The 27,156-nt window shown below is 47.8% G+C and overlaps 1 protein-coding gene across 1 annotated transcript; it reads left to right on the plus strand.

Moving 5' to 3' along the window:
* Positions 1-235: 235 nt before the first annotated feature.
* LOC117556482 (zinc finger E-box-binding homeobox 2-like) lies at positions 236-24,327 on the plus strand (the record flags this gene model as incomplete). The annotated part of the gene is given in 7 exon segments (XM_034231808.1): positions 236-451; positions 942-983; positions 6,510-6,698; positions 18,586-18,806; positions 21,556-21,661; positions 21,831-23,428; positions 24,180-24,327. Coding segments are annotated over 7 exon segments (2,520 nt in total), but the record flags the coding sequence as incomplete, so codon positions are not given.
* Between the last annotated feature and the right edge of the window lie 2,829 nt (positions 24,328-27,156).

A 27,156-nucleotide genomic window follows, 5' to 3' on the forward strand; every position in this document is an offset into this window, starting at 1 on the left:
CATTGATTTGGGCATTCTCTCAATAAGCAAGTGGAATGGATTTGATAGTGAAGCACTGACACAGCGCTCTACAGAGTGCGGCGAGTGGAGAGATCGATTCACGGACTTTCCACATGGTAGAAGTGGGGGGGTCTAAACGAATCATTTGAAAAAGTGGGGGGGACTTGTCCCACCCTCATATAATGGCTGCGACGCCCATGCCTGATGCTAAGCTCGGTGTGTGTTTGTGTTTCAGGGTCCAGTTATGAGCGATTGCTGTCGGGCCCGGATATGGACGAGGACGAACGGATGCTTTCTGATGACCTCACTAACGGGGGAGGAGGGGGGAGGGGGGGGGAGGATGAGGTTCCCTCCCCCCGGGTCGCCCCCGCCCTGTTGTCCTATAGAGACGGGGGGGGCAGCGAGGACCCCTCCTGGAGAGGAGGCTCCAACACACACCTAGACGGCACAGGTGAGCCAATCAGATTCATATAATAATAATAATAATAATAATAATAATAATAATAATAATACATGGGGTTTTTATAGCGCTTTTCCTAATGCTCAAATACGCTTTACATAAAATCAGAACAGAAACAAAGAAAAGAAAAAAACATAGATATACATTCTGAATGTGTTTATTTTCTGCTGTGGATTGAGGAAAATTAGGACAATTAGGACATTGAGGACATTGAGGACATTGAGGACTTTGAGGACATTGAGGACTTTGAGGACATTTAGGGCATTGAGGACAATTAGGACATTGAGGACATTGAGGACTTTGAGGTCATTTAGGACATTGAGGACATTTAGGACATTGAGGACATTTAGGACATTGAGGACAGACAAGTTCATTATAAAAATATCTGCACACAGTGATTTAATTTGGAGAAATTCTCATAAAACTGTTATTTGATTGCACGTGACATGTTTTGTTGAACACATTGGAATATGTATTCCAGATGACAGGAGAGAGTGTGAGGCTGTGGAGGGGAACAGTGCAGGTGAGATACTTAGAAACAATAATCAGAAATATATAGAGAATATAATTGAATTTACAAAAGCTAAAAGCCACATTTGTTTTCTCCTTCGATTGGTTGAATATTCATTATTGCTCTAAGAGTTATTTTTTGTATTTTGTGAATTTAATTATTAAATATCTCTTTATTGGCATCTTAAAGGTTCAAGGCCTTTATTAGTCATACGTACATAGCTACAGTGTAGTTATAACGATGACAATCTGAGGTCACAGGCTCCTCCAACAGATCAACAGAAAAAATAGTGCAAGTAATTACAAAAAGTAAAATAGTAAAATAGTGTAATAAGAGTCTGTATACAAGTGATTGGAATATGATATATTGGATCAATCAATTCCAAGTTGCAGCCAGATTAATGTTATGGATGTTGTTTCAAAGTGCAGGTGTTTAACAGTCTTATGGCCTGTGGGATGAAACTGTCCCTGAGTCTGGTGGTTGTAGTCCTGAAACTGTCTCTGAGTCTGGTGGTTTTAGACCTGAAACTGTCCCTGAGTCTGGTGGTTTTAGTCCTGAAACTGTTCCTGAGTCTGGTGGTTTTAGACCTGAAACTGACCCTGAGTCTGGTGGTTTTAGTCCTGATGCTGTCTCTGAGTCTGGTGGTTTTAGTCCTGAAACTGTCTCTGAGTCTGGTGGTTTTAGTCCTGAAGCTGTCTCTGAGTCTGGTGGTTTTAGTCCTGAAACTGTCTCTGAGTCTGGTGGTTTTAGACCTGATGCTGTCTCTGAGTCTGGTGGTTTTAGTCCTGAAACTGTCTCTGAGTCTGGTGGTTTTAGTCCTGAAGCTGTCTCTGAGTCTGGTGGTTTTAGTCCTGAAACTGTCTCTGAGTCTGGTGGTTTTAGACCTGAAACTGTCTCTGAGTCTGGTGGTTTTAGTCCTGAAACTGTCCCTGAGTCTGGTGGTTTTAGTCCTGAAACTGTCCCTGAGTCTGGTGGTTTTAGTCCTGAAACTGTCTCTGAGTCTGGTGGTTTTAGACCTGAAACTGTCTCTGAGTCTGATGGTTTTATTCCTGATGCTGTCTCTGAGTCTGGTGGTTTTAGACCTGAAACTGTCTCTGAGTCTGGTGGTTTTAGTCCTGAAACTGTCCCTGAGTCTGGTGGTTTTAGTCCTGAAACTGTCCCTGAGTCTGGTGGTTTTAGTCCTGAAACTGTCTCTGAGTCTGGTGGTTTTAGTCCTGAAACTGTCTCTGAGTCTGGTGGTTTTAGTCCTGAAACTGTCCCTGAGTCTGGTGGTTTTAGTCCTGAAACTGTCCCTGAGTCTGGTGGTTTTAGTCCTGAAACTGTCTCTGAATCTGGTGGTTTTAGTCCTGAAACTGTCCCTGAGTCTGGTGGTTTTAGTCCTGAAACTGTCTCTGAATCTGGTGGTTTTAGTCCTGAAACTGTCCCTGAGTCTGGTGGTTTTAGTCCTGAAACTTTCTCTGAGTCTGGTGGTTTTAGTCCTGAAACTGTCTCTGAGTTTGGTGGTTTTAGTCCTGAAACTGTCCCTGAGTCTGGTGGTTTTAGTCCTGAAACTGTCCCTGAGTCTGGTGGTTTTAGTCCTGAAGCTGTCTCTGAGTCTGGTGGTTTTAGTCCTGATGCTGTCCCTGAGTCTGGTGGTTTTAGTCCTGAAACTGTCTCTGAGTCTGGTGGTTTTAGTCCTGAAACTGTCTCTGAGTCTGGTGGTTTTAGTCCTGAAACTGTCTCTGAGTCTGGTGGTTTTAGTGCTGATGCTGTCCCTGAGTCTGGTGGTTTTAGTCCTGAAACTCTCCCTGAGTCTGGTGGTTTTAGTCCTGAAACTGTCCCTGAGTCTGGTGGTTTTAGACCTGAAACTGTCTCTGAGTCTGGAGGTTTTAGTCCTGAAACTGTCCCTGAGTCTGGTGGTTTTAGTCCTGATGCTGCTGTACCGCCTGCTAGACGACAGCAGACAGAACAGTTTGTGGTTGGGGTGATGGGGGTATTTTATAATCCGGAGGGATTTCTTCCTGAGCCGCTGGGAGTAGAGGTCCTCCATGGATGGCAGCTCCGTCCTGGGTTAGGGTCCTGGTGATGATGTGCAGTTTTCACCACCCTCTGTAAAGTCTTACGATTTAGGGCGGTGCACCTGTAGAAGGTCAGGATCCTCTCTATGGTGCACCTGTAGAAGGTCAGGATCCTCTCTATGGAGCACCTGTAGGTCAGGATGCTCTCTATGGAGCACCTGTAGAAGGTCAGGATGCTCTCTATCGTGCACCTGTAGAAGGTCAGGATCCTCTCTATGGTGCACCTGTAGAAGGTCAGGATACTCTCCATGGAGCACCTGTAGAAGGTCAGGATCCTCTCTATGGAGCACCTGTAGGTCAGGATGCTCTCTATGGTGCACCTGTAGAAGGTCAGGATACTCTCCATGGAGCACCTGTAGAAGGTCAGGATCCTCTCTATGGAGCACCTGTAGAAGGTCAGGATCCTCTCTATGGAGCACCTGTAGAAGGTCAGGATCCTCTCTATGGTGCACCTGTAGAAGGTCAGGATCCTCTCTATGGAGCACCTGTAGAAGGTCAGGATGCTCTCTATGGTGCACCTGTAGAAGGTCAGGATGCTCTCTATGGTGCACCTGTAGAAGGTCAGGATCCTCTCTATGGTGCACCTTTAGAAGGTCAGGATCCTCTCTATGGTGCACCTGTAGAAGATCAGGATCCTCTCTATGGTGCACCTGTAGAAGGTCAGGATCCTCTCTATGGAGCACCTGTAGGTCAGGATGCTCTCTATGGAGCACCTGTATAAGGTCAGGATGCTCTCTATGGTGCACCTGTAGAAGGTCAGGATCCTCTCTATGGTGCACCTGTAGAAGGTCAGGATACTCTCCATGGAGCACCTGTAGAAGGTCAGGATCCTCTCTATGGAGCACCTGTAGGTCAGGATGCTCTCTATGGAGCACCTGTAGAAGGTCAGGATGCTCTCTATGGTGCACCTGTAGAAGGTCAGGATCCTCTCTATGGTGCACCTGTAGAAGGTCAGGATACTCTCCATGGAGCACCTGTAGAAGGTCAGGATACTCTCTATGGAGCACCTGTAGAAGGTCAGGATCCTCTCTATGGTACACCTGTAGAAGGTCAGGATCCTCTCTATGGTGCACCTGTAGAAGGTCAGGATCCTCTCTATGGTGCACCTGTAGAAGGTCAGGATCCTCTCTATGGAGCACCTGTAGAAGGTCAGGATCCTCTCTATGGAGCACCTGTAGAAGGTCAGGATGCTCTCTATGGAGCACCTGTAGAAGGTCAGGATGCTCTCTATGGTGCACCTGTAGAAGGTCAGGATGCTCTCTATGGTGCACCTGTAGAAGGTCAGTATCCTCTCTATGGTGCACCTTTAGAAGGTCAGGATCCTCTCTATGGTGCACCTGTAGAAGGTCAGGATCCTCTCTATGGTGCACCTGTAGAAGGTGCAGACTATCCTGGAGTCCATGTTGAACCTCCTCAGCCTCCACTAACACCATCACCAAAAGTGTGATGAGTCCATGTCAGGTCCTCAGTGATGAGTCCACGTCAGGTCCTCAGTGATGAGTCCACGTCAGGTCCTCAGTGATGAGTCCACGTCAGGTCCTCAGTGATGAGTCCACGTCAGGTCCTCAAAGATGAGTCCACGTCAGGTCCTCAGTGATGAGTCCATGTCAGGTCCTCAGTGATGAGTCCATGTCAGCTCCTCAGTGATGAGTCCACGTCAGGTCCTCAGTGATGAGTCCACGTCAGGTCCTCAGTGAAGAGTCCACGTCAGGGAGTCCACGTCAGGTCCTCAGTGATGAGTCAGGTCCGCAGTGATGAGTCCATGTCAGGTCCTCAGTGATGAGTCAGGTCCGCAGTGATGAGTCCATGTCAGGTCCTCAGTGATGAGTCCATGTCAGATCCTCAGTGATGAGTCCATGTCAGGTCCTCAGTGATGAGTCCACATCAAGTCCTCAGTGATGAGTCCATGTCAGATCCTCAGTGATGAGTCCACATCAGGTCCTCAGTGATGAGTCAGGTCCGCAGTGATGAGTCCATGGCAGGTCCTCGGTGATGAGTCCATGTCAGATCCTCAGTGATGAGTCCATGTCAGATCCTCAGTGATGAGTCCATGTCAGGTCCTCAGTGATGAGTCCATGTCAGGTCCTCAGTGATGAGTCCATGTCAGGTCCTCAGTGATGAGTCCATGTCAGATCCTCAGTGATGAGTCCATGTCAGGTCCTCAGTGATGAGTCCACGTCAGGTCCTCAGTGATGAGTCAGGTCCTCAGTGATGAGTCCATGTCAGGTCCGCAGTGATGAGTCCATGTCAGGTCCTCAGTGATGAGTCCATGTCAGGTCCTCAGTGATGAGTCCATGTCAGGTCCTCAGTGGTGAGTCCATGTCAGGTCCTCAGTGATGAATCCATGTCAGGTCCTCAGTGATGAGTCCATATCAGGTCCTCAGTGATGAGTCCATGTCAGATCCTCAGTGATGAGTCCATGTCAGGTCCTCAGTGATGAGTCCACGTCAGGTCCTCAGTGATGAGTCAGGTCCTCAGTGATGAGTCAGGTCCGCAGTGATGAGTCCATGTCAGGTCCTCAGTGATGAGTCCATGTCAGGTCCTCAGTGATGAGTCCATGTCAGGTCCTCAGTGGTGAGTCCATGTCAGGTCCTCAGTGATGAATCCATGTCAGGTCCTCAGTGATGAGTCCATGTCAGGTCCTCAGTGGTGAGTCCATGTCAGATCCTCATTGATGAGTCCACGTCAGGTCCTCAGTGATGAGTCCATGTCAGGTCCTCAGTGATGAGTCCATGTCAGGTCCTCAGTGATGTGGATACAGAGGAACCTGAAGCTGCTGACTCTCTCCACCGTAGTCCCATTGATGGCGATGGGGGCGTGTCCCTCTCTCTGCCGCTTCCTGTAATCCACAATCAGCTCCTTGGTTTTGCTGACGTTGAGATGGAGGTTGTTATCCTGGCACCAAGATGTCAGGTTGTCAGATTGTTTGCTGTGTTGGTGAAACATATAGTTTAGTAATTAATTATGACAAGTTTCACGTGTCCTCAAACAGACAACAGAGGAAACAGAAACAGATTCATGTGACGTTACGGTTTGTTGTGTTGTGAAAGAAGGTCAAGTCTCCAGAGTTAGACTTGAGTCCCTCAGGGCTCACGCTGGGTCCTCCATAACAGTTTAAACATGTATCCTTTAATGTTCAAAAAGCTCTTTATGTCTGTCATACTGCCTGAGCTGCAGCACCTCTTTTCACCCTCTGTCTGAAACCAGGGCTGATTACCCAGATATTTCCGCTTTAGAAAATGATGAACCTGAATAAAGTGGTTGTTTTTCACCTAGTTCTATTGGTATTTAAATGTTATGTTGAAATATGTTGCTGTTTTGTGAGCATGCAAAGTCAAACTAAGAGGGCCGAGGACGTTTCCCTGAGGAACTCCATCATTCATTTCTTCAGTTTCTGCGTCATATATCGTGTGTACTTATAGTGATGTGTTTCTATGATTATATTCTTTAAATGTCTATTGAACTCACCGTGTTTCCTCAGCAGAGAGTCTGGACGTCTCCGAGCTCGATGACTTCTTCCTGAAGCGTAACCATGACGACGACAGTCACCCGGGATCCATCGCAGAATACCTGCAGCGCAGCGACACCGCCATCATTTACCCAGAAGCCCCGGAGGAGCTGATGCGCCTGGGAACACCTGAGGCCGCCGGGCAGGACGAGAGCGAGCACGGTGAGGCCTGGAACAACGATTATTACAGTGAAGAACAGATACAAATATGTCCTTAGACCCTCTGTCCTTAGACCCTCTGTCCTCAGACCCTCTCTCCTTAGACCCTCTGTCCTTAGACCCTCTCTCCTTAGACCCTCTGTCCTCAGACTCTCTGTCCTTAGACCCTCTGTCCTCAGACCCTCTATCCTTAGACCCTCTATCCTTAGACCCTCTGTCCTCGGACCCTCTATCCTTAGACCCTCTGTCCTTAGACCCTCTCTCCTTAGACCCTCTGTCCTTAGACCCTCTGTCCTCAGACCCTCTATCCTTAGACCCTCACATTGTACAAGGAAAAGCTTCCAGAGAAAACCCACGGTTTAAGGGGAACATGGGAGAAACCTCAGGGAGAGCAACAGAGGAGGGATCCTTCTCCCAGGACGGACAGAAGTGCAATAGATGCCGTGTGTAAATCAAAGAGATAATACATTTTACAGCATATAGACCGAATGTTAGGAAATGCATGTGTCTGTAATAAGAAGATGAATCCACGAGGATGTTAGCTAAAATCCTGTGGAAGCCATCAGGGAAGCAGCATGACGAGACCCAAGGCAGGACTACAGCAAGAGGATCAGCCTCGACTCCGGATCCCGGCGTAGATATAGACACAAAACAAGAACAAAGATTTGGCTGGGTTAATCGGAACAAGAGAATACACAGACACAGACAGAGAGGGAAAAGGTCATTGGATAAAAGTTATTCTTGATAACCCTCTAGAAAGATCTCATGAACTTCCCCATTCAATCTATCAAGACCCGAGCAGTTCTATAGATATAGATAAGAAACAGAGAGAGGGAGCACAACAACCTATCTCTTCGTCAGATGCACTCCCCCGCTTATCTAAGCGACTCTGTACCCCGTTACCCTCTACAAGGCCATAGACCAGCAGAGGGGACCGTTACCCTCTACAAGGCCATAGACCAGCAGAGGGGACCATTACCCTCTACAAGGCCATAGACCAGCAGAGGGGACCGTTACCCCCTACAAGGCCATAGACCAGCAGAGGGGGCCGTTACCCTCTACAACGCCATAGACCAGCAGAGGGGGACCGTTACCCTCCTACAGGCCATAAGACCAGCAGAGGGGGACCGTTACCCTCTACAAGGCCATAGACCAGCAGAGGGGACCGTTACCCTCTACAAGGCCATAGACCAGCAGAGGGGACCGTTACCCTCTACAAGGCCATAGACCAGCAGAGGGGACCGTTACCCTCTACAAGGCCATAGACCAGCAGAGGGGACCGTTACCCTCTACAAGGCCATAGACCAGCAGAGGGGACCGTTACCCTCTACAAGGCCATAGACCAGCAGAGGGGACCGTTACCCTCTACAGGCCATAGACCAGCAGAGGGGACCGTTACCCTCTACAAGGCCATAGACCAGCAGAGGGGACCGTTACCCTCTACAAGGCCATAGACCAGCAGAGGGAACCGTTACCCTCTACAAGGCCATAGACCAGCAGAGGGGATCGTTACCCTCTACAAGGCAATAGACCAGCAGAGGGGACCGTTACCCTCTACAAGCCACTAGACAGCAGAGGGGACCGTTACCCTCTACAAGGCCATTAGACCAGCAAGAGGGCACCGTTACCCTCTACAAGGCCATAGACCAGCAGAGGGGACCGTTACCCTCTACAAGACCATAGAACCAGCAGAGGGGACCGTTACCCTCTACAAGGCCATAGACCAGCAGAGGGGACCGTTACCCCTCTACAAGGCCATAGACCAGCAGAGGGGACCGTTACCCTCTACAAGGCCATAGGACCAGCAGAGGGGACCGTTACCCTCTACAAGGCCATAGACCAGCCAGAGGGGACCGTTACCCTCTACAAGGCCATAGACAGCCAGAGGGGACCGTTACCCTCTACAAGGCCATAGACAGCAGAGGGGACCGGTTACCTCTACAAGGGACCGTTACCCTCTACAAGGCCATAGACCAGCAGAGGGGACCGTTACCCTTACAAGGCCATAGACCAGCAGAGGGGACCGTTACCCTCTACAAGGCCATAGACCAGCAGAGGGGGACCGTTACCCTCTACAAGGCCATAGACCAGCAGAGGGAACCGTTACCCTCTTACAAGGCCATAGACCAGCAGAGGGGACCGTTACCCTCTACAAGGCCATAGACCAGCAGAGGGGACCGTACCCTCTACAAGGCCATAGACCAGCAGAGGGGAACCGTTACCCTCTACAAGGCCATAGACCAGCAGAGGGGACCGTTACCACTCTACAAGGCCATAGACCAGCAGAGGGGACCGTTACCCTCTACAAGGCCAAGAACCAGCATAGGTGACCGTTACCTCTACAAGGCCATAGACCAGCAGAGGGGACCGTTACCCTCTACAAGGCCTAGACCAGCAGAGGGGACCAGTTACCCTCTACAAGGCCATAGACCAGCAGAGGGGACCGTTACCCTCTACAAGGCCATAGACCAGCAGAGGGGAACGTTACCCTCTACAAGGCCATAGACCAGCAGAGGGGACCGTTACCCTCTACAAGGCCATAGACCAGCAGAGGGACCGTTACCCTCTACAAGGCCATAGACCCAGCAGAGGGGACCGTTACCCCTCTACAAGGCCATAGACCAGCAGAGGGGACCGTTACCCTCTACAAGGCCATAGACCAGCAGAGGGAACCGTTACCCTCTACAAGGCCAGAGACCAGCAGAGGGGCACCGTACCTCCTACAAGGCCATAGACCAGAGAGGGGACCGTTACCCTCTACAAGGCCATAGACCAAGCAAGGGGACCGTTACCCTCTACAAGGCCATAGACCAGCAGAGGGGACCGTTACCCTCTACAAGGCCATAGACCAGCAGAGGGGACCGTTACCCTCTACAAGGCCATAGACCAGCACGAGGGAACCGTTACCTCTCTACAAGGCCATAGACCAGCAGAGGGGACCGTTACCCTCTACAAGGCCATAGACCAGCAGAGGGACCGTTACCCTCTACAAGACCATAGACCAGCAGAGGGGACCGTTACCCTCTACAAGGCCATAGACCAGCAGAGGGGACCGTACCCTCTACAAGGCCATAGACCAGCAGAGGGACCGTTACCCTCTACAAGGCCATAGACCAGCAGAGGGAACCGTTACCCTCTACAAGGCCATAGACCAGCAGAGGGGACCGGTACCCTCTACAAGGCCATAGACAGCAGAGGGACCGTTACCCTCTACAAGGCCATAGACCAGCAGAGGGGACCGTTACCCTCTACAAGGCCATAGACCAGCAGAGGGGACCGTTACCCTCTACAAGGCCATAGACCAGCAGAGGGGACCGTTACCCTCTACAAGGCCATAGACCAGCAGAGGGACCGTTACCCTCTACAAGGCCATAGACCAGCAGAGGGGACCGTTACCCTCTACAAGGCCATAGACCAGCAGAGGGACCGTTACCTCTCTACAAGGCCATAGACCAGCAGAGGGGAACCGTTACCCTCTACAAGGCCATAGACCAGCAGAGGGAACCGTTACCCTCTACAAGGCCATAGACCAGCAGAGGGGACCGTTACCCTCTACAAGGCCATAGACCAGCAGAGGGGACCGTTACCCTCTACAAGGCCATAGACCAGCAGAGGGGACCGTTGCCCTCTACAAGGCCATAGACCAGCAGAGGGGACCGTTACCCTCTACAAGGCCATAGACCAGCAGAGGGGACCGTTACCCTCTACAAGGCCATAGACCAGCAGAGGGGACCGTTACCCTCTACAAGGCCATAGACCAGCAGAGGGGACCGTTACCCTCTACAAGGCCATAGACCAGCAGAGGGAACCGTTACCCTCTACAAGGCCATAGACCAGCAGAGGGGACCGTTTACCCTCTACAAGGCCATAGACCAGCAGAGGGGACCGTTACCCTCTACAAGGCCATAGACCAGCAGAGGGGACCGTTACCCTCTACTAAGGCCATAGACCAGCAGAGGGAACCGTTACCCTCTACAAGGCCATAGACCAGCAGAGGGGACCGTTACCCTCTACAAGGCCATAGACCAGCAGAGGGGACCGTTACCCTCTACAAGGCCATAGACCAGCAGAGGGGACCGTTACCCTCTACAAGGCCATAGACCAGCAGAGGGACCGTTACCCTCTACAAGGCCATAGACCAGCAGAGGGAACCGTTACCCCTCTACAAAGCCATAGACCAGCAGAGGGAACCGTTACCCTCTACAAAGCCATATACCAGCAGAGGGAACCGTTTACCTCTACAAGGCCATAGACCAGCAGAGGGGACCGTTACCCTCTACAAGGCCATATACCAGCAGAGGGGACCATTACCCTCTACAAGGCCATAGACCAGCAGAGGGGACCGTTACCCCCTACAAGGCCATAGACCAGCAGAGGGGACCGTTACCCTCTACAAGGCCATAGACCAGCAGAGGGGACCGTTACCCTCTACAAAGCCATAGACCAGCCAGAGGGACCATTACCCTCTACAAGGCCATAGACCAGCAGAGGGGACCGTTACCCCCCTACAAGGCCATAGACCAGCAGAGGGGACCGTTACCCTCTACAAGGCCATAGACCAGCAGAGGGGAACCGTTACCCTCTACAACAGGGGTACTCAAATACAAATCTTAAAGGTCCAAAATAAATGTTTCAATAAGACAAAGGTCCGTTTATTACGGTCATTCAAACTTTTAAATAATTGCAACAAGATTCTTAACACGAGGTTGCAAAAACAAAAATAATCTGTATGCAGCCGTTTTCATTGTTATTGTTTCTGTGCTTGACCCCTCAGAGTCGCAGTGTAAGAGCTGCACAGTTAGGAATAAAGGCAGCTGCACCCTCTTTCATTCAGCATTCCCATTATTGCTTTATAAATGTCTTCCCCCCTTGTGTGTCCACTGAGGTTCGTCAGGCCCAACACATCTTCAACAAACTCCCCCTTTGCCTCATCATAAAAACTCACACACCAGCAACTGAGCATTGTCAGTGGTGTCAGTGGACTCACCCACAGCTAAGGAAATGCACTGTGCATTTTTTATTCCATCACAAAGCTGATGAATCAAATCACCAGCCAGTATTTATGTTCTTCTGGTTGCTGTGCAATCTGAGAGGGGATTTGCTTGATTTGACCTGTTATTTCCTCTTTTTGTTTGCCTTCAACATGGTCTCCATCACTTCAGTCATGCATTCTTTTATACTGCAGTTATTATCCAGTGGAAAGCCCTTACCTACTGGCCTAGTTCAATCAAAGTGGTTACTTTTTTTTGGCTGGGCAGTGAAGTTTTACACACCGTCTTATTTGACTTTCTCAGGACTTAAAACTGTTTTTTGGGGGCAGACCCCCTCAAAGAAAAAAATATATTTACACACGTAAGGTCATCATCTTAAAGGTGGGGTAGGTAAGTTTGAGAAACCGGCTCGAGATACACTTTTTGTTATATTCCATGGAATGCTCTTAACATCCCGATAGCAATGAATATCTGAAGTATTTGACAAAAAATCCATAAAAAAATGTCATCTGTGGAAGCCGTCATCTCGTGCACGCACAAATGTATCTCGTGCCCTCATTGGGCGTGCATTGCAGCAGTACTTCAATGACTCGCCAGGCGGCCACTTTCACCAGTCTGCAGACGTCATGTGCGCGTTCATGTGTGTTGGAGGAGGTGCTCTGTAAGGAAGTCTGAAGGAAGGGGCGGATTCTTTTCGGCTGTGTATTTTCAAATTTTAGTGCACTCGAGCCGGTTTCTGAAACTTACCTACCCCACCTTTAATAGTTGTGTATGCTCATCCGTGAGCAGAGCATCAAGTTGACATGTCTATTACAGCTGAATGCGGCGATTACCATTTCACAAACGTATTAAGATCAACAGCTTTAGAGCGTTTTGATTCAATGCTGAGTACAGTCAAACTGACAGTCTCTTCTCTGTCATTGTAGACCGCAAATACCTCATTCCTTCAGTGCTTGGGTCCGAATGCTTCTCGTTTTGCGCCGTCCAGTTCAAAATGAAATCGCCGCCAATCGTATGTCCACACTCGCGCCAGGACCGGGGGATGTGCATGACGTGCATCTTGTGCTGCATTCATTTGCACTCGGACATTAGAGATTTTCTCTCATAAATGTCCGATGAGCCACAACTTTTCTTTCAAAACAAAGCTGCCAACTGGGGTGGCAGCTGGGGTGGCAAGGCCTATTTTTAGGGTGTCAGTTGCCACCCCGGTAGGTGAAACTAGGCTACTAGCTACAGTACAGATGGAACTAGATGAGCTGTTAACTCTCGCTCTGAATTTTGTTTTTTTTAATTCTCGCTCTGACTTAAACAGGTTGAAAGAGACACACACATTTTTCCCACCCGCATTCCGCGAAGACCCGCCCTACTGTGCCTCTGATTCGCAGATTGTTTGGGGGGAAAAAACGCTGACTGGATGCTGAATGTGATTGGACCAAAGCGTTGACACACACAGGTGGAACACAGTGGAACAGTCAGACATGCAGAGCGCTGTTTGCAGTGGACATAGCGGAGAATTTTGACTCGTTGCGAATGCGTTGTGGCGATGTCTCACATATAATACAGAGAGATAATACATATGAAAACTATAATTTTCTCAGAGTCCGGAGACAGTGGTGGTTCGGTCCGGATCCGGACCGGAGTCCGTAGTTTGAGGATGCCTGCTCTACAAGGCCATAGACCAGCAGAGGGGACCGTTACCCTCTACAAGGCCATAGACCAGCAGAGGGGACCGTTACCCTCTACAAGGCCATAGACCAGCAGAGGGGACCATTACCCTCTACAAGGCCATAGACCAGCAGAGGGGACCGTTACCCTCTACAAGACCATAGACCAGCAGAGGGGACCGTTACCCTCTACAAGGCCATAGACCAGCAGAGGGGACCGTTACCCTCTACAAGGCCATAGACCAGCAGAGGTTACCGTTACCCTCTACAAGACCATAGACCAGCAGAGGGGACCGTTACCCTCTACAAGGCCATAGACCAGCAGAGGGGACCGTTACCCTCTACAAGGCCATATACCAGCAGAGGGGACCATTACCCTCTACAAGGCCATAGACCAGCAGAGGGGACCGTTACCCTCTACAAGGCCATAGACCAGCAGAGGGGACCGTTACCCTCTACAAGGCCATAGACCAGCAGAGGGGACCGTTACCCTCTACAAGGCCATAGACCAGCAGAGGGGACCGTTACCCTCTACAAGGCCATAGACCAGCAGAGGGAACCGTTACCCTCTACAAGGCCATAGACCAGCAGAGGGAACCGTTACCCTCTACAAGGCCATAGACCAGCAGAGGGGGCCGTTACCCTCTACAAGGCCATAGACCAGCAGAGGGGACCGTTACCCTCTACAAGGCCATAGACCAGCAGAGGGGACCGTTACCCTCTACAAGGCCATAGACCAGCAGAGGGGGCCGTTACCCTCTACAAGGCCATAGACCACCAGAGGGAACCGTTACCCTCTACAAGGCCATAGACCAGCAGAGGGGACCGTTACCCTCTACAAGACCATAGACCAGCAGAGGGGACCGTTACCCTCTACAAGGCTATATACCAGCAGAGGGGACCATTACCCTCTACAAGGCTATAGACCAGCAGAGGGGACCGTTACCCTCTACAAGGCCATAGACCAGCAGAGGGGACCGTTACCCTCTACAAGGCCATAGACCAGCAGAGGGGAAATGGGGGGTGGGTAAGGGTAAGGGTCTAAAGGGAAAAAAGATCAAATATAAGGTACTATATTTTAAGTAATCCTATCTACTATTCCTATATTCGAATAATGTATAAACTATTTTAAAAATACTTTATGAAATCCTATGTTATGTTATAAATATTAAAGTAAAGAACTAAATGAATAAATAAAGAACTAAATAACTAAATAAATGAATAAATAGATAATTAAACAAAAGCCAAAGAGAAAAAGTGAGTTTTAAGTGTTGATTAAAAACCCCCAGGGTCTGTGCCGACCTCACGTGGAGGCACAGGAAATACGACTGTTAAACACCTGAACTGTTGAAACAACATCCATAACATTCATCTGCTACGTAGTAATTATTTATTTATGTATCTAATATATCATTCCAATAGCTTGCATATAGACTCTTATTGCACTATTTCACTTTCTGTATTTACTTTGTAATATTTACTTGCAGTATATGTTTCTGTTTATCTGTGTTATTGTGTTGGAGAAGCCTGTGACTAATCTGTAGCTATGTTCGTATGACAAAATAAAGAACCTTGAACCATCTAAATAAAAACTGTAAATAACAACAACCATCTAAATAAACAACAACCATCTAAATACAAAGCATTTAAACTGTAAATAACAACAACCATCTAAATAAACAACAACCATCTAAATAAAAACTGTAAATAACATCAACCATCTAAATAAACAACAACCATCTAAATAAACAACAACCATCTAAATAAAAACTGTAAATAACAACAATCATCTAAATTAAAACTGTAAATAACAATAAATAAATAAATAAAATAAATAAAAAACTGTAATAACAACAACCATCTAAATTAAAACTGTAAATAACAGCAACCATCTAAATACAAACTGTAAATAACAACAACAATATAAATACAAAGTGTAAATAACAACAACAATCTAAATAAACAACAACCATCTAAATACAAAACATTTAAACTGTAAATAACAACAACCATCTAAATAAACAACAACCATCTAAATAAAAACTGTAAATAACAACAACCATCTAAATAAAAACTGTAAATAACAACAATCATCTAAATTAAAACTGTAAATAACAATAAATATCTAAAGAAAAAAAGAAAAAACTGTAAATAACAACAACCATCTAAATAAACAACAACCATCTAAATAAAAACTGTAAATAACAGCAACCATCTAAATACAAACTGTAAATAACAACAACAATATAAATACAAAGTGTAAATAACAACAACAATCTAAATAAAAACTGTAATAACAACAACCATCTAAATAAAACTGTAAATAACAACAACCATCTAAATACAAACTGTAAATAACAACAACCATCTAAATAAACAACAACCATCTAAATCAAAACTGTAAATAACAACAGCCATCTAAATACAAACTGTAAATAACAACAACCATCTAAATACAACTGTAAATAACAACAACCATCTAAATACAAACTGTAAATAACAACAACCATCTAAATACAAACTGTAAATAACAACAACCATCTAAATACAAACTGTAAATAACAACAACCATCTAAATAAACAACAACCATCTAAATCAAAACTGTAAATAACAACAGCCATCTAAATACAAACTGTAAATAACAACAACCATCTAAATAAAAACTGTAAATAACAACAACCATCTAAATACAAACTGTAAATAACAACAACCATCTAAATACAAACTGTAAATAACAACAACCATCTAAATACAAACTGTAAATAACAACAACCATCTAAATAAAAACTGTAAATAACAGCAACCATCTAAATCAAGGGTGTCCAAACTACGGCCCGGGGGCCAAATACGGCTCGTGGACCAGTTTGAGACGGCCCTCAGCAAATTCAAAAAGTATAATATAATATGGCTCTCAAATTAAACTTGTGCTTGTCTTATATTGTACTTCTTAAATATAAATGTAAAAATGTATTACACAGTAGTATAGGGCTGTGCAATTAATCGTATTTTAATCGCGATTACGATTATGACTTGCGACGATTAGGAAAACAGCATAATTGACAAAATATGATTATTTTGCTGGGTGCGCTTTCGCCCCTCCCTAAAAGCCCACTCGGCCACGTGGGAGTGACATGTGTTGTGAGTGTTCAGCGCAAGCGAAGATGTCAGAACAAGAGCAGCAACTAGTTAAAAAGAAGGGTCGCGGGGAGATTCCCAGTCGATCGCGAGATGTGTCTAAAAATAGAACAACAATATTCTGTTTTATCGTTAATGTCCTGTAACATAATGTTCCCGTGCCAGAATAATGCACTTGAACGCATCAAAGCTTTGTGATTGGCCGGCCTCACCCCATGTGTCCGGGCGTGGCTGGTGAGCAGTGCACTAGTTCGCTGATGTTGTCCGTGTCAACAGCATGGATGGTCAACAGGAGTGACAGTCCGCACACACACAAGACCGCAATTATGGCAGAAGCAAAAAAGCCCAAAATATATAATTTTCACTCCAAGTGGGAGGATCATTATTTTTGTATCTATTCCAATTCAAAGTCCGTCTGTCTCATCTGCAATGCGAGCGTGGCTTTATCGAAGAAGGGTAATTTAGGAGCGGCATTTCAAAACAGTGCACAAACGCTACGAGACGGAATTCCCTCCTAATTCTGCCCTACGCTCCAAAAGGGGAGGGGCCTGAGAGCACAGCTAAATGCACAGCAGTCCATTTCCACCAGGCCCAACAACAAGAGCAAGGCTGCTACCAGAGCATCTTATCGTGTCAGTCACGTTCTTGCGAAACACATGAAGTCTTTCGAAGACGGCGAAGTTGTGAAAGAAGCTTTCCTGGAGGCTGCGACGCACTTTTGTGGGACAGTAAAAATAACAGCAGCATTTCAACAGGTTTTTGATATAATAAAAACTCAATTTAGATACCGTTATTAATCTGCTGTAAGTTTTAGTTTGTTTGAATTTATTCATGATAATTATTGTACAAAATGGTATAAGAATGCAAACATTAAGATCTGTTCTGTTTAAATTGATTATAGTCTATCAGTTCAGAAACTAGTGTTGCTTGCATCCTATTTTAAAGGCATTTATTTGTATACTCTAATAAAATGCAACAAAAAATGGGTTTGATTCTATTAATGTTGTCTTTTTTATTGCACTGTTGCTGCAGCAGATTACTGTGTAGCTTCAGATCTGAGTTGTCTTATTAGTAAGCCTAATTTATACTTTTGTAGCAACACTATTTTTATATAATGGCAAAGAAAGGGTTCTTCAGAGTCTTTTCTTTTTTTCCTGTGTCATATGTGGCAGCACTGCCACAAGTTCCTCTTCAGAGAGGGTCTTCAGTGCAGGTGGCAATATTGTCACCTGCCTGCGCTCATCTCTGAAACCAGACCATGTAAACAGGCTGGTATTTCTTGCAAAAAAATCTTTAAGAGATGACATGAGCAGCCCTACCAGCATTTGCCATGGTGGCCTAAACATTTTTATTTGGTCTTAAATTGTAGTTCAACATTTATTTCCTGTTACTTCTGGACCATGACGGTTGGCCAGCCTTCAACGTTTAACTGAGTGGAATATGTTGAATATGTTTTACCAAAATGTTAGCTATATGTTAAGGAGTTTTCAGTAGGTTGTGACAGTGCACTGCAACATATTTGATTTAATTTATTTTGGTCTAATTTATTTTTATTTATCATATTAATATATGTTTAGTATGGTTTTGGAAGTGCGCTCCAACACATTTATTGATCTTGTTTATTGGTAAAATAGGTCAATGAATAATCGTCAAAATAATCGTGATATCAATTATTGACCAAATAATCGTGATTATGATTTTTGCCATAATCGCACAGCCCTACAGTAGTATTCATTTGTTAATAAGCCCACATTTAAAATAAATTGACTCAATTCAAGTTGGAAACATTTTCTATCAAATCTTAGTTGATAAGAAAAAAGCCCAAAGACCTGTTCACATAACAAGCTTGAAATACACGCTTCATATTTCTCCTTGTTATCATCAATCAGCTGATAACGCTCACAGCATCATTTACTGCATTTGATTGATTTTTCCAACTGATAACTGAACTTACGAGGCGAAAAACCTCTAGTGAGCGGCCCAACCCTTCGTATATCTTTCTGTCTGTGGCCCTCGGTGAAAAAGGTTTGGACCCCCCGGATCTAAATAAAAACTGTAAATAACAACAACCATCTAAATAAAAACTGATCCCCCCCCAGATCTCCTCTCAGGGTCGGCGGACGACTTCTCGGCGATGCTCACCTGTCCGTTCTGCAATCGAGGATACAAGCGCCTCTCGTCTCTGAAGGAACACATCAGGTACCGACATGAGAGCCTCCAGGAGAGAGAGAGCTTCACCTGCCCCACCTGCAGCGACACCTTCAGCCACCAAGCTCACCTGGAGCGTCACATGACCAACCACCGACCAACCACAGAGCAGGTACACACACACACACACACCTGGAGCATCACATGACCAGCAACTGACCAACCACAGAGCAGGTACACACATACACACTCACAGTTAGGGTGATCATCAGTAATCTGATAACGAGACGCTCTCAGTCAATTACCCAGTTACCCCCCATAACGAGACTCAGTCACCTGCCCCCCCCCCCCCCCAGGCGGCTTTAAACGATGTAATCCCATAAACACCTGTTAATCTGTGTCCTGCAGTTACTCTGTTAAACACACACTCTGCACACACACTCTGCACACACACTCTGCACACACACTCTGCTGTCAGCTGGTAGACTGTTTATGTAAAGCTCCTTCAGATTCTGTTGCATCATAAAGTCTGCTCCTTAAAACTGACATTAAGATGAAATACAGATCTATGTGTACAATATATTATAATAACGTTGTTCAGGGTTTTAGTGTACCAGTCAAAGGACTGCAGCTGGATATGTGTCCCCCCCATGCATCCTCTAAATACTAAGCACCCTAAAGACGAGCTCCTCTCCTCTTCGGGCTGATGGAGGAAATGTTATTGTTTATTTACAGGTGTACAGAAAGAGAGAACACGTTCACATTTCAACACATTTGACACAATATTCAGAAACCCGTCTCATCACAGATATTCAGAGATGTTTTAAATGATATACACCATGAGTGTAATCCAGGTGCTGATCAGAGTGCGTGTGCAGGTGTTGATCAGAGTGCGTGTGCAGGTGTTGATCAGAGTGCGTGTGCAGGTGTTGATCAGAGTGCGTGTGCAGGTGTTGATCAGAGTGCATGTGCAGGTGTTGATCAGAGTGTGTGTGCAGGTGTTGATCAGAGTGTGTGTGCAGGTGTTAATAATAATAATAATAATAATTTCAATTTATATAGCGCCTTTCACGAAACCCAAGGACGCTTTACAATGGGAAGTAACAAAACAAAAAGTAATAATAAAGATACATAGGCTGAAGAAAACAAAAACAGGAACAGGTTGCTGAGTACTGTATATTAGTTGAGGCCAAAGGCCTGAGTGAACAGATGGTGTTTGAGGTGTTTTTTGAAGGTGTCCAGAGTGTCTGCATTCCTGATTGCACAGGGGAGAGAATTCCAGAGGGTGGGGGCTGCGACACGGAAGGCTCTGTTGCCAAATGTTTTCAGCTTGGAGCGCTGGATGGAGAGCAGCCCTTTGTCAGAGGACCGCAGGTGACGAGAGGGGGTGTAGGGCTGAAGGAGGTCAGAGATGTATGGAGGGGCTAGGGAGTGGAGAGATTTGTAAGTTAGCAGGAGGAGTTTGTACTGGATGCATGACTTGACCGGGAGCCAGTGAAGGTGGATGAGGGTAGGGGTGATGTGTTGCCAGGGCTTAGTGTGGGTGAGGAGCCTGGCTGCAGAGTTCTGGACGTACTGGAGCCTGTCCAGGGCTTTGCTGGTGACCCCGAACAGAACTCCATTGCAGTAGTCCAGACGAGAAGAGATGAAGGTATGAATTAATGTTTCTGCAACGGGGTCGGGGAGAGAGGGCCGGAGTCTGGAGATGTTTCGTAGGTGAAAGAAAGCAGTTTTGACAGTAGACCTGATGTGGGAGTTGAAGGTGAGGCTAGAGTCCAGAGTGACGCCCAGGCTGCGAACCTCAGGGGAAGGGTGGATGGAGCCGCCATCGATGGTGAGGAGCAGATTTCCAACCTTCCGGAGCAGTGTTTTTGGGGCCACAACCATGAGCTCTGTTTTGTTATTGTTGAGTTTAAGTAGATTTTTTGACATCCAGGCTTGGATGTCGCGGAGGCAGTTGACAAGTGACAGTGGGGGTAGCTGGGATGATGGATTGGTACTGATGTAGAGTTGGGTGTCGTCGGCATAGGAGTGGAAGTTGAGACCATGTCGGCGGAGGATTTCACCGAGGGGGAGCATGTAGATGTTGAATAGAAGGGGGCCGAGCACTGAACCTTGCGGCACACCTTGGTTGACAGGGGCTGGGGGAGAGCTGGATTTTCCGATGGTCACAAACTGTTGCCTGTTGAAGAGGTAGGAATGGAACCAGGAGAGGGCTGTACCAGAGAGGCCAAGGTAGACGGATAGGCGGTTGAGTAGGATAGTGTGGGAGACTGTGTCGAATGCGGCGGAGATGTCCAGGAGGATAAGGATGCTGACGAGGCCTGAATCGGCGGCTATGAGGAGGTCATTGGTTATTTTAATAAGGGCCGTCTCTGTGCTGTGGTTGGATCTGAAGCCTGATTGGAAGGGTTCGTAGAGCTCATGGTCGGACATAGTGTTGATCAGAGTGTGTGTGCAGCTGTTGATCAGAGTGTGTGTGCAGCTGTTGATCAGAGTGCATGTGCAGGTGTTGATCAGAGTGCGTGTGCAGGTGTTGATCAGAGTGCGTGTGCAGGTGTTGATCAGAGTGCGTGTGCAGGTGTTGATCAGAGTGCGTGTGCAGGTGTTGATCAGAGTGTGTGTGCAGGTGTTGATCAGAGTGCGTGTGCAGCTGTTGATCAGAGTGCGTGTGCAGGTGTTGATCAGAGTGCGTGTGCAGGTGTTGATCAGAGTGCGTGTGCAGGTTGGTGTTGATCAGAGTGCGTGTGCAGGTGTTGATCAGAGTGCGTGTGCAGGTGTTGATCAGAGTGCGTGTGCAGGTGTTGATCAGAGTGCGTGTGCAGGTGTTGATCAGAGTGCGTGTGCAGGTGTTGATCAGAGTGCGTGTGCAGGTATTGATCAGAGTGCGTGTGCAGGTATTGATCAGAGTGTGTGTGCAGGCGCTGATCGGCGAGGCCGCAGGAAACAGGAAGTTCAAATGCAGCGAGTGTGGGAAAGCCTTCAAATACAAGCATCACCTGAAGGAGCACCTGCGCATCCACAGTGGTGAGTTCCTCAGACTCTAGACCTCTTCAAGGTGATATCATCCATCTATTATTATATCATCGATATAGAGATGATATATCGGAGATCTGCTCCTCCTTCAGTTATTCCTCAGTAACTTTGATTGATCGATTGATTGATTGATTGATTGATTGATTTGTTGTTGTTTCAGGGGAGAAACCCTACGAGTGCTCTCACTGTAAGAAGAGGTTCTCTCACTCCGGGTCCTACAGCTCCCACATCAGCAGTAGGAAGTGCATCGGCTTGATCTCGCGGACCGGATCCAAACCTGGATCCAGACCCGGGTCCTCCCCCAGCTCCAGCACCTCCTCCCCGGGGAGCCCGGCCCTCGCTCAGCTGAGACACAAGCTGGAGTCCCGGGGGCCCCTGGAGCATCGGGGGCCCTTGGAGCCCCCCGACCAGCAGCCGGATATCAAGGCCGAGCCGCTGGACTTCAACGAGTACCGGCTCCTGATGGCCCAGCACAGGTTTGGGGGTCCGGGGGTCTACTTGAACGGGGGGGTCCATAGCTCCTCCCAGAACCCCCTGCTGGGCCTGGGGGGCCGGGGGGGGCTGGACCTGCTGGGCCTGGGGAACCTGTGCGAGGTCCAGAAGGTGCTCCAGATCGTGGACAACACGGTGACCCGGCAGAAGGTGGACGGGAACCCGGAGGAGGTCCAGAAGGTCCGGGCCTACATGAAGGAGCTGGGGGCCCAGATGGAGGGGGGGGGCAGCCCCACCAAGACCATCATGGACTTCACGCTGCAGAAGGTGAACGAGGCCAGGAACCTCATCGAGTCCAAGATGAACTTCAAGAAGGAGAAGCCCAGCCACTTGGGGGGGCGGGATCCAGATGGGCAGAACCACTTCCTGTTCTGCTGTCAGTTCTGTAAGCAGGCCTTCCCAGGGCCCATTCCGCTGCACCAGCACGAGCGGTACCAGTGCCGCAAGAACCAGGAGATCCAGGCGGTGCTGCAACCGGATAGCAGCCCCCCCGAGGGGTCCACCACCGAGACTGCCACCAGCCCCCCCCACCCCTTCAAAGACCTGGTCTCTCTGCTGAGGAACTACTTTGCACTAAACAGCGATCCCAGTCCAGACCAGCTGCTCCAGATCTCCCTCGCTGTGGGGCTCCCGCAGGACTTTGTGAGGGAGTGGTTCTCTCAGTGGAGGAACCAGAACCAGCAGGGGGGGGGTCTGAAGAGGAAGACCCCGACCCCAGACCTCTGCCGGTCCCCCATGATGCACTTCACTAACGGAGACGCTTCCCATAGACTCAGTAAGACCTCCAGGCCGACCGGGGGGGATTCTCTGGACCCCCTGAGGACCAACACTCCCTCCCCCCTCAACCTGTCCTCCACCTCCTCAAAGACCTCCTACACCCCCAACAGCCTGGCCTCAGATGACCCCCCTGGGGACTCTCCCCTCGACCTGTCACTGCCCAAACACCTGGTCCAGAAGCTGCTGTCCAAGAGGCCCCGGGTCAACGGGTTCAGTGAGGACCTGGTCCACATCAAGAAGGAGGTCTCGGAGGGGGGCTCCAGTCCCCTGTTCGGGATGAACCTGTTCTCCGGAGGCCCGGTCTACTCCTCGCTGCACCCCCACGGAGCGTTCCCTCCGCCCAGCTTCCTCTCCGCGGCCCAGGTCCCGGGCCTCAGCTCGTACCCAGGTCTGGACCCCCTGAGCTTCCTGCCCCACATGGCCTACAGCTTCAGCTCCTTCAACGACATCCAGCAGAGGAGGAAGTACCAACGGAAACCTGGGTTCCAGGTAAACCAGATCTCAGATAGTGTCCTCACAGATCAGTGTTAGAACCGGGTCTCAAGTACACGGTCCGGGTTGCTGTTGTTTACTCGCATGTACGTGCGAAAACTGACATTACATACATTCAGTTAATGTAAGGAAATGTTTAAATCACATTTCAATCAATTCTCCAAATTTGATCCGACCCCTGAAGACCATGAGGCCCACAGAGACCCTGATGAGGTCATAGATCAGGGTGGGTGGTGTAAGGGTCCCAACAACCCCCAACAAACTCTTTAAACACTATATTTTACAAATGTTTCAAATACTAAAGTTCCAACATACGCCACAATATAGGTTTCTTCTGAACACAAGTTTCGTTTCACCAGATCTTCAGTGTGTGGTTCATTAAGAGAGACTCTATATGAGGGTATCTCTGGGACCCCCCCCCCCCCACAGATACACCGTGTTGTTGTTGATCAACCTCCTTAAACACCTGTTGTTCACCTTCATCTCCACCCCCCCCCAGCCCGCCCCCATATGTCCCCCCTTTTTTAGGGACTTACCTTTAAGCTCTGTCCAGACTGTGGATCAGGGGGGGGCAGTCAGGTGTGGGATTATCAGGAACTAAAGGGTGTGTGTGTGCGTGCCTGTGTGTGTGTGTGTGTGTGTGTGTGTGTGTGTGTGTGTGTGTGTGTGTGTGTGTGTGTGTGTGTGTGTGTGTGTGTGTGTGTGTGTGTGTGTGTGTGTGTGTGTGTGTGTGTGTGTGTGTGTGCAGGTGGAGTTTCCTGACGGGGACTTCCTGCTGGACGATGTGTCGGACAGGAAGCTGAAGAAGACAGAAAGTGGTACGTACGCCTGTGAGCTCTGCGACAAAACATTCCAGAAGACCAGTTCCCTCCTCAGACACAAATATGAGCACACAGGTATATATCCCACACACTTATATTACCCCCCCCCCCTTTTGATATACCTGATATGCTATTATAACTTCTTCTACCCCCCCCCCCCGTCTGATATCCCATCCACACTTATTATTGGCCGGTACAGTTTTTAAAAGAACATTTAAAAATATGTCAGAAAATAAACATTACAGTAAAATTAAAACGAAATCTTATTTGCAAAGATACATTCTGCATATCTGTAGAAAAAAACAGAAACATGAAACTTAGACACAATAACAACAGCTGCCTATAGTGCTGAGCTAGCTAATGTATGTTAACGTACGCTAATGTAGGCTAACGTATCTAAATAACTGTGCGGCTCCTCTGCATGATGCTAACTAGTTAGCTATGGCTAGGTGTTTTAACTTTAATTTGTTTTTATACATGCTGTTAGCTCTGTATACTTATATTTTAATATATATATTTGTGATGCTTGTGAAAACATTATATATTAAATATATATAAATGTGTCTGAAAATATAAATAAAACTATGATCACTGTGTGTGTGTGTGTGTGTGTGTGTGGTGTGGTGTGTGTGTGTGTTGTGTGTGTGTGTGTGTGTGTGTGTGTGTGTGTGTGTGTGTGTGGTGTGTGTGTGTGTGTGTGTGTGTGTGTGTGTGTGTGTGTGTGTGTGTGTGTGTAATAAACCCAACATTGAATTTAGACGACACCCTATTCTTATGCAATCACGGGAGCTAGCTAACGAATGTTAACGTCTCTCAGTGGTGTCTCTCAGTGTCTCTCAGTGTCTCTCAGTGTCTCTCAGTGTCTCTCAGTGTCTCTCAGTGTCTCAGTGTCTCTCAGTGTCTCTCAGTGTCTCAGTGTCTCTCAGTGTCTCTCAGTGTCTCTCAGTGGTGTCTCTCAGTGGTGTCTCTCAGTGGTGTCTCTCAGTGTCTCTCAGAGTCTCTCAGTGGTGTCTCTCAGTGGTGTCTCTCAGTGTCTGTCAGAGTCTCTCAGTGTCTCTCAGAGTCTCTCAGTGGTGTCTCTCAGTGGTGTCTCTCAGAGTCTCTCAGTGGTGTCTCTCAGTGTCTCTCAGTGGTGTCTCTCAGTGGTGTCTCTCAGTGTCTCTCAGAGTCTCTCAGTGGTGTCTCTCAGTGTCTCTCAGAGTCTCTCAGAGGTGTCTCTCAGTGGTGTCTCTCAGTGGTGTCTCTCAGTGGTTTCTCTGTGTCTCTCAGAGTCTCTCAGTGTCTCTCAGTGTCTCTCAGTGTCTCTCAGTGTCTCTCAGTGTCTCTCAGTGTCTCAGTGTCTCTCAGTGTCTCTCAGAGTCTCTCAGTGTCTCTCAGTGTCTCTCAGAGTCTCTCAGTGTCTCAGTGTCTCTCAGTGTCTCTCAGTGTCTCTCAGTGTCTCTCAGTGTCTCTCAGTGTCTCTCAGTGTCTCTCAGTGTCTCTCAGTGGTGTCTCTCAGTGTCTCTCAGTGTCTCTCAGTGGTGTCTCTCAGTGGTGTCTCTCAGTGTCTCTCAGTGGTGTCTCTCAGTGTCTCTCAGAGTCTCTCAGTGGTGTCTCTCAGTGGTGTCTCTCAGTGTCTGTCAGAGTCTCTCAGTGTCTCTCAGAGTCTCTCAATGGTGTCTCTCAGTGGTGTCTCTCAGAGTCTCTCAGTGGTGTCTCTCAGTGTCTCTCAGTGGTGTCTCTCAGTGGTGTCTCTCAGTGTCTCTCAGAGTCTCTCAGAGGTGTCTCTCAGTGGTGTCTCTCAGTGGTGTCTCTCAGTGGTTTCTCTGTGTCTCTCAGAGTCTCTCAGTGTCTCTCAGAGTCTCACAGTGTCTCTCAGTGTCTCTCAGTGTCTCTCAGTGTCTCAGTGTCTCTCAGTGTCTCTCAGAGTCTCTCAGTGTCTCTCAGTGTCTCTCTGTGTCTCTCAGTGTCTCTCAGTGTCTCTCAGTGTCTCTCAGTGGTGTCTCTCAGTATCTCTCAGTGTCTCTCTGTACAACACGTTCTCACTCCCAACCCGTCACATGTTGACGGTCGGTCAGGGCCCCTCCCCGTCACATGTTGACGGTCGGTCAGGGCCCTAACCCGTCACATGTTGACGGTCGGTCAGGGCCCCAACCCGTCACATGTTGACGGACGGTCAGGGCCCCTCCCCGTCACATGTTGACGCACGGTCAGGGCCCCTCCCCGTCACATGTTGACGGTCGGTCAGGGCCCCTCCCCATCACATGTTGACGGTCGGTCAGGGCCCCTCCCCGTCACATGTTGACGGTCGGTCAGGGGCCCCTCCCCGTCTCTCTATTACGGACAGGGTACCCCTTGAGAGTCAGTTTTCAATGGGCAGGGTGTTCCATAGACCTTCATAGACCTCCCATAGCGTTGATAATAGACGCCATGAGAACGCTCCCCGACGGTCGGTTGTTATTGTCAATGTTAATATAATAATGATTTATTTTTTAATAGTCACACTCGATTTCCCCGATGTTCTTGTTGCCCCAGCTGGTCGACACCTCTTTTAGCAGAAACAAAGGCTACATTAATGTATTAAATCGATGTTAATCCACGTGTGTGGTTGTGGAATTAATGGACGTGCTGTTGCGCGATTGCGCAACGCAATAATTTACAAACTCTTCAACTACAACCCTAATTATATTTAAAAACATTTTAGAAGGCCTCACCAAATACTTTAATGTAAATTCAAATGTAAATGTGAAGGGATGTGTGTAATGTGGTGATTGACATTATTCACCCACGGATCTATGGGTTGGGGTATTGTTCCGCACGGACATTTTAGTAAACCGGACTTCCTGTTGATGTGAAATCCGAAAACATTTGAAAAATAAATAAATAATACTTTATTCCGAGTTTACTTGCTTTTCTCTTTGGAGG

Source organism: Gymnodraco acuticeps, unplaced genomic scaffold, assembly GCF_902827175.1.
Source record: "Gymnodraco acuticeps unplaced genomic scaffold, fGymAcu1.1, whole genome shotgun sequence".
Lineage (NCBI taxonomy): Eukaryota > Metazoa > Chordata > Actinopteri > Perciformes > Bathydraconidae > Gymnodraco > Gymnodraco acuticeps.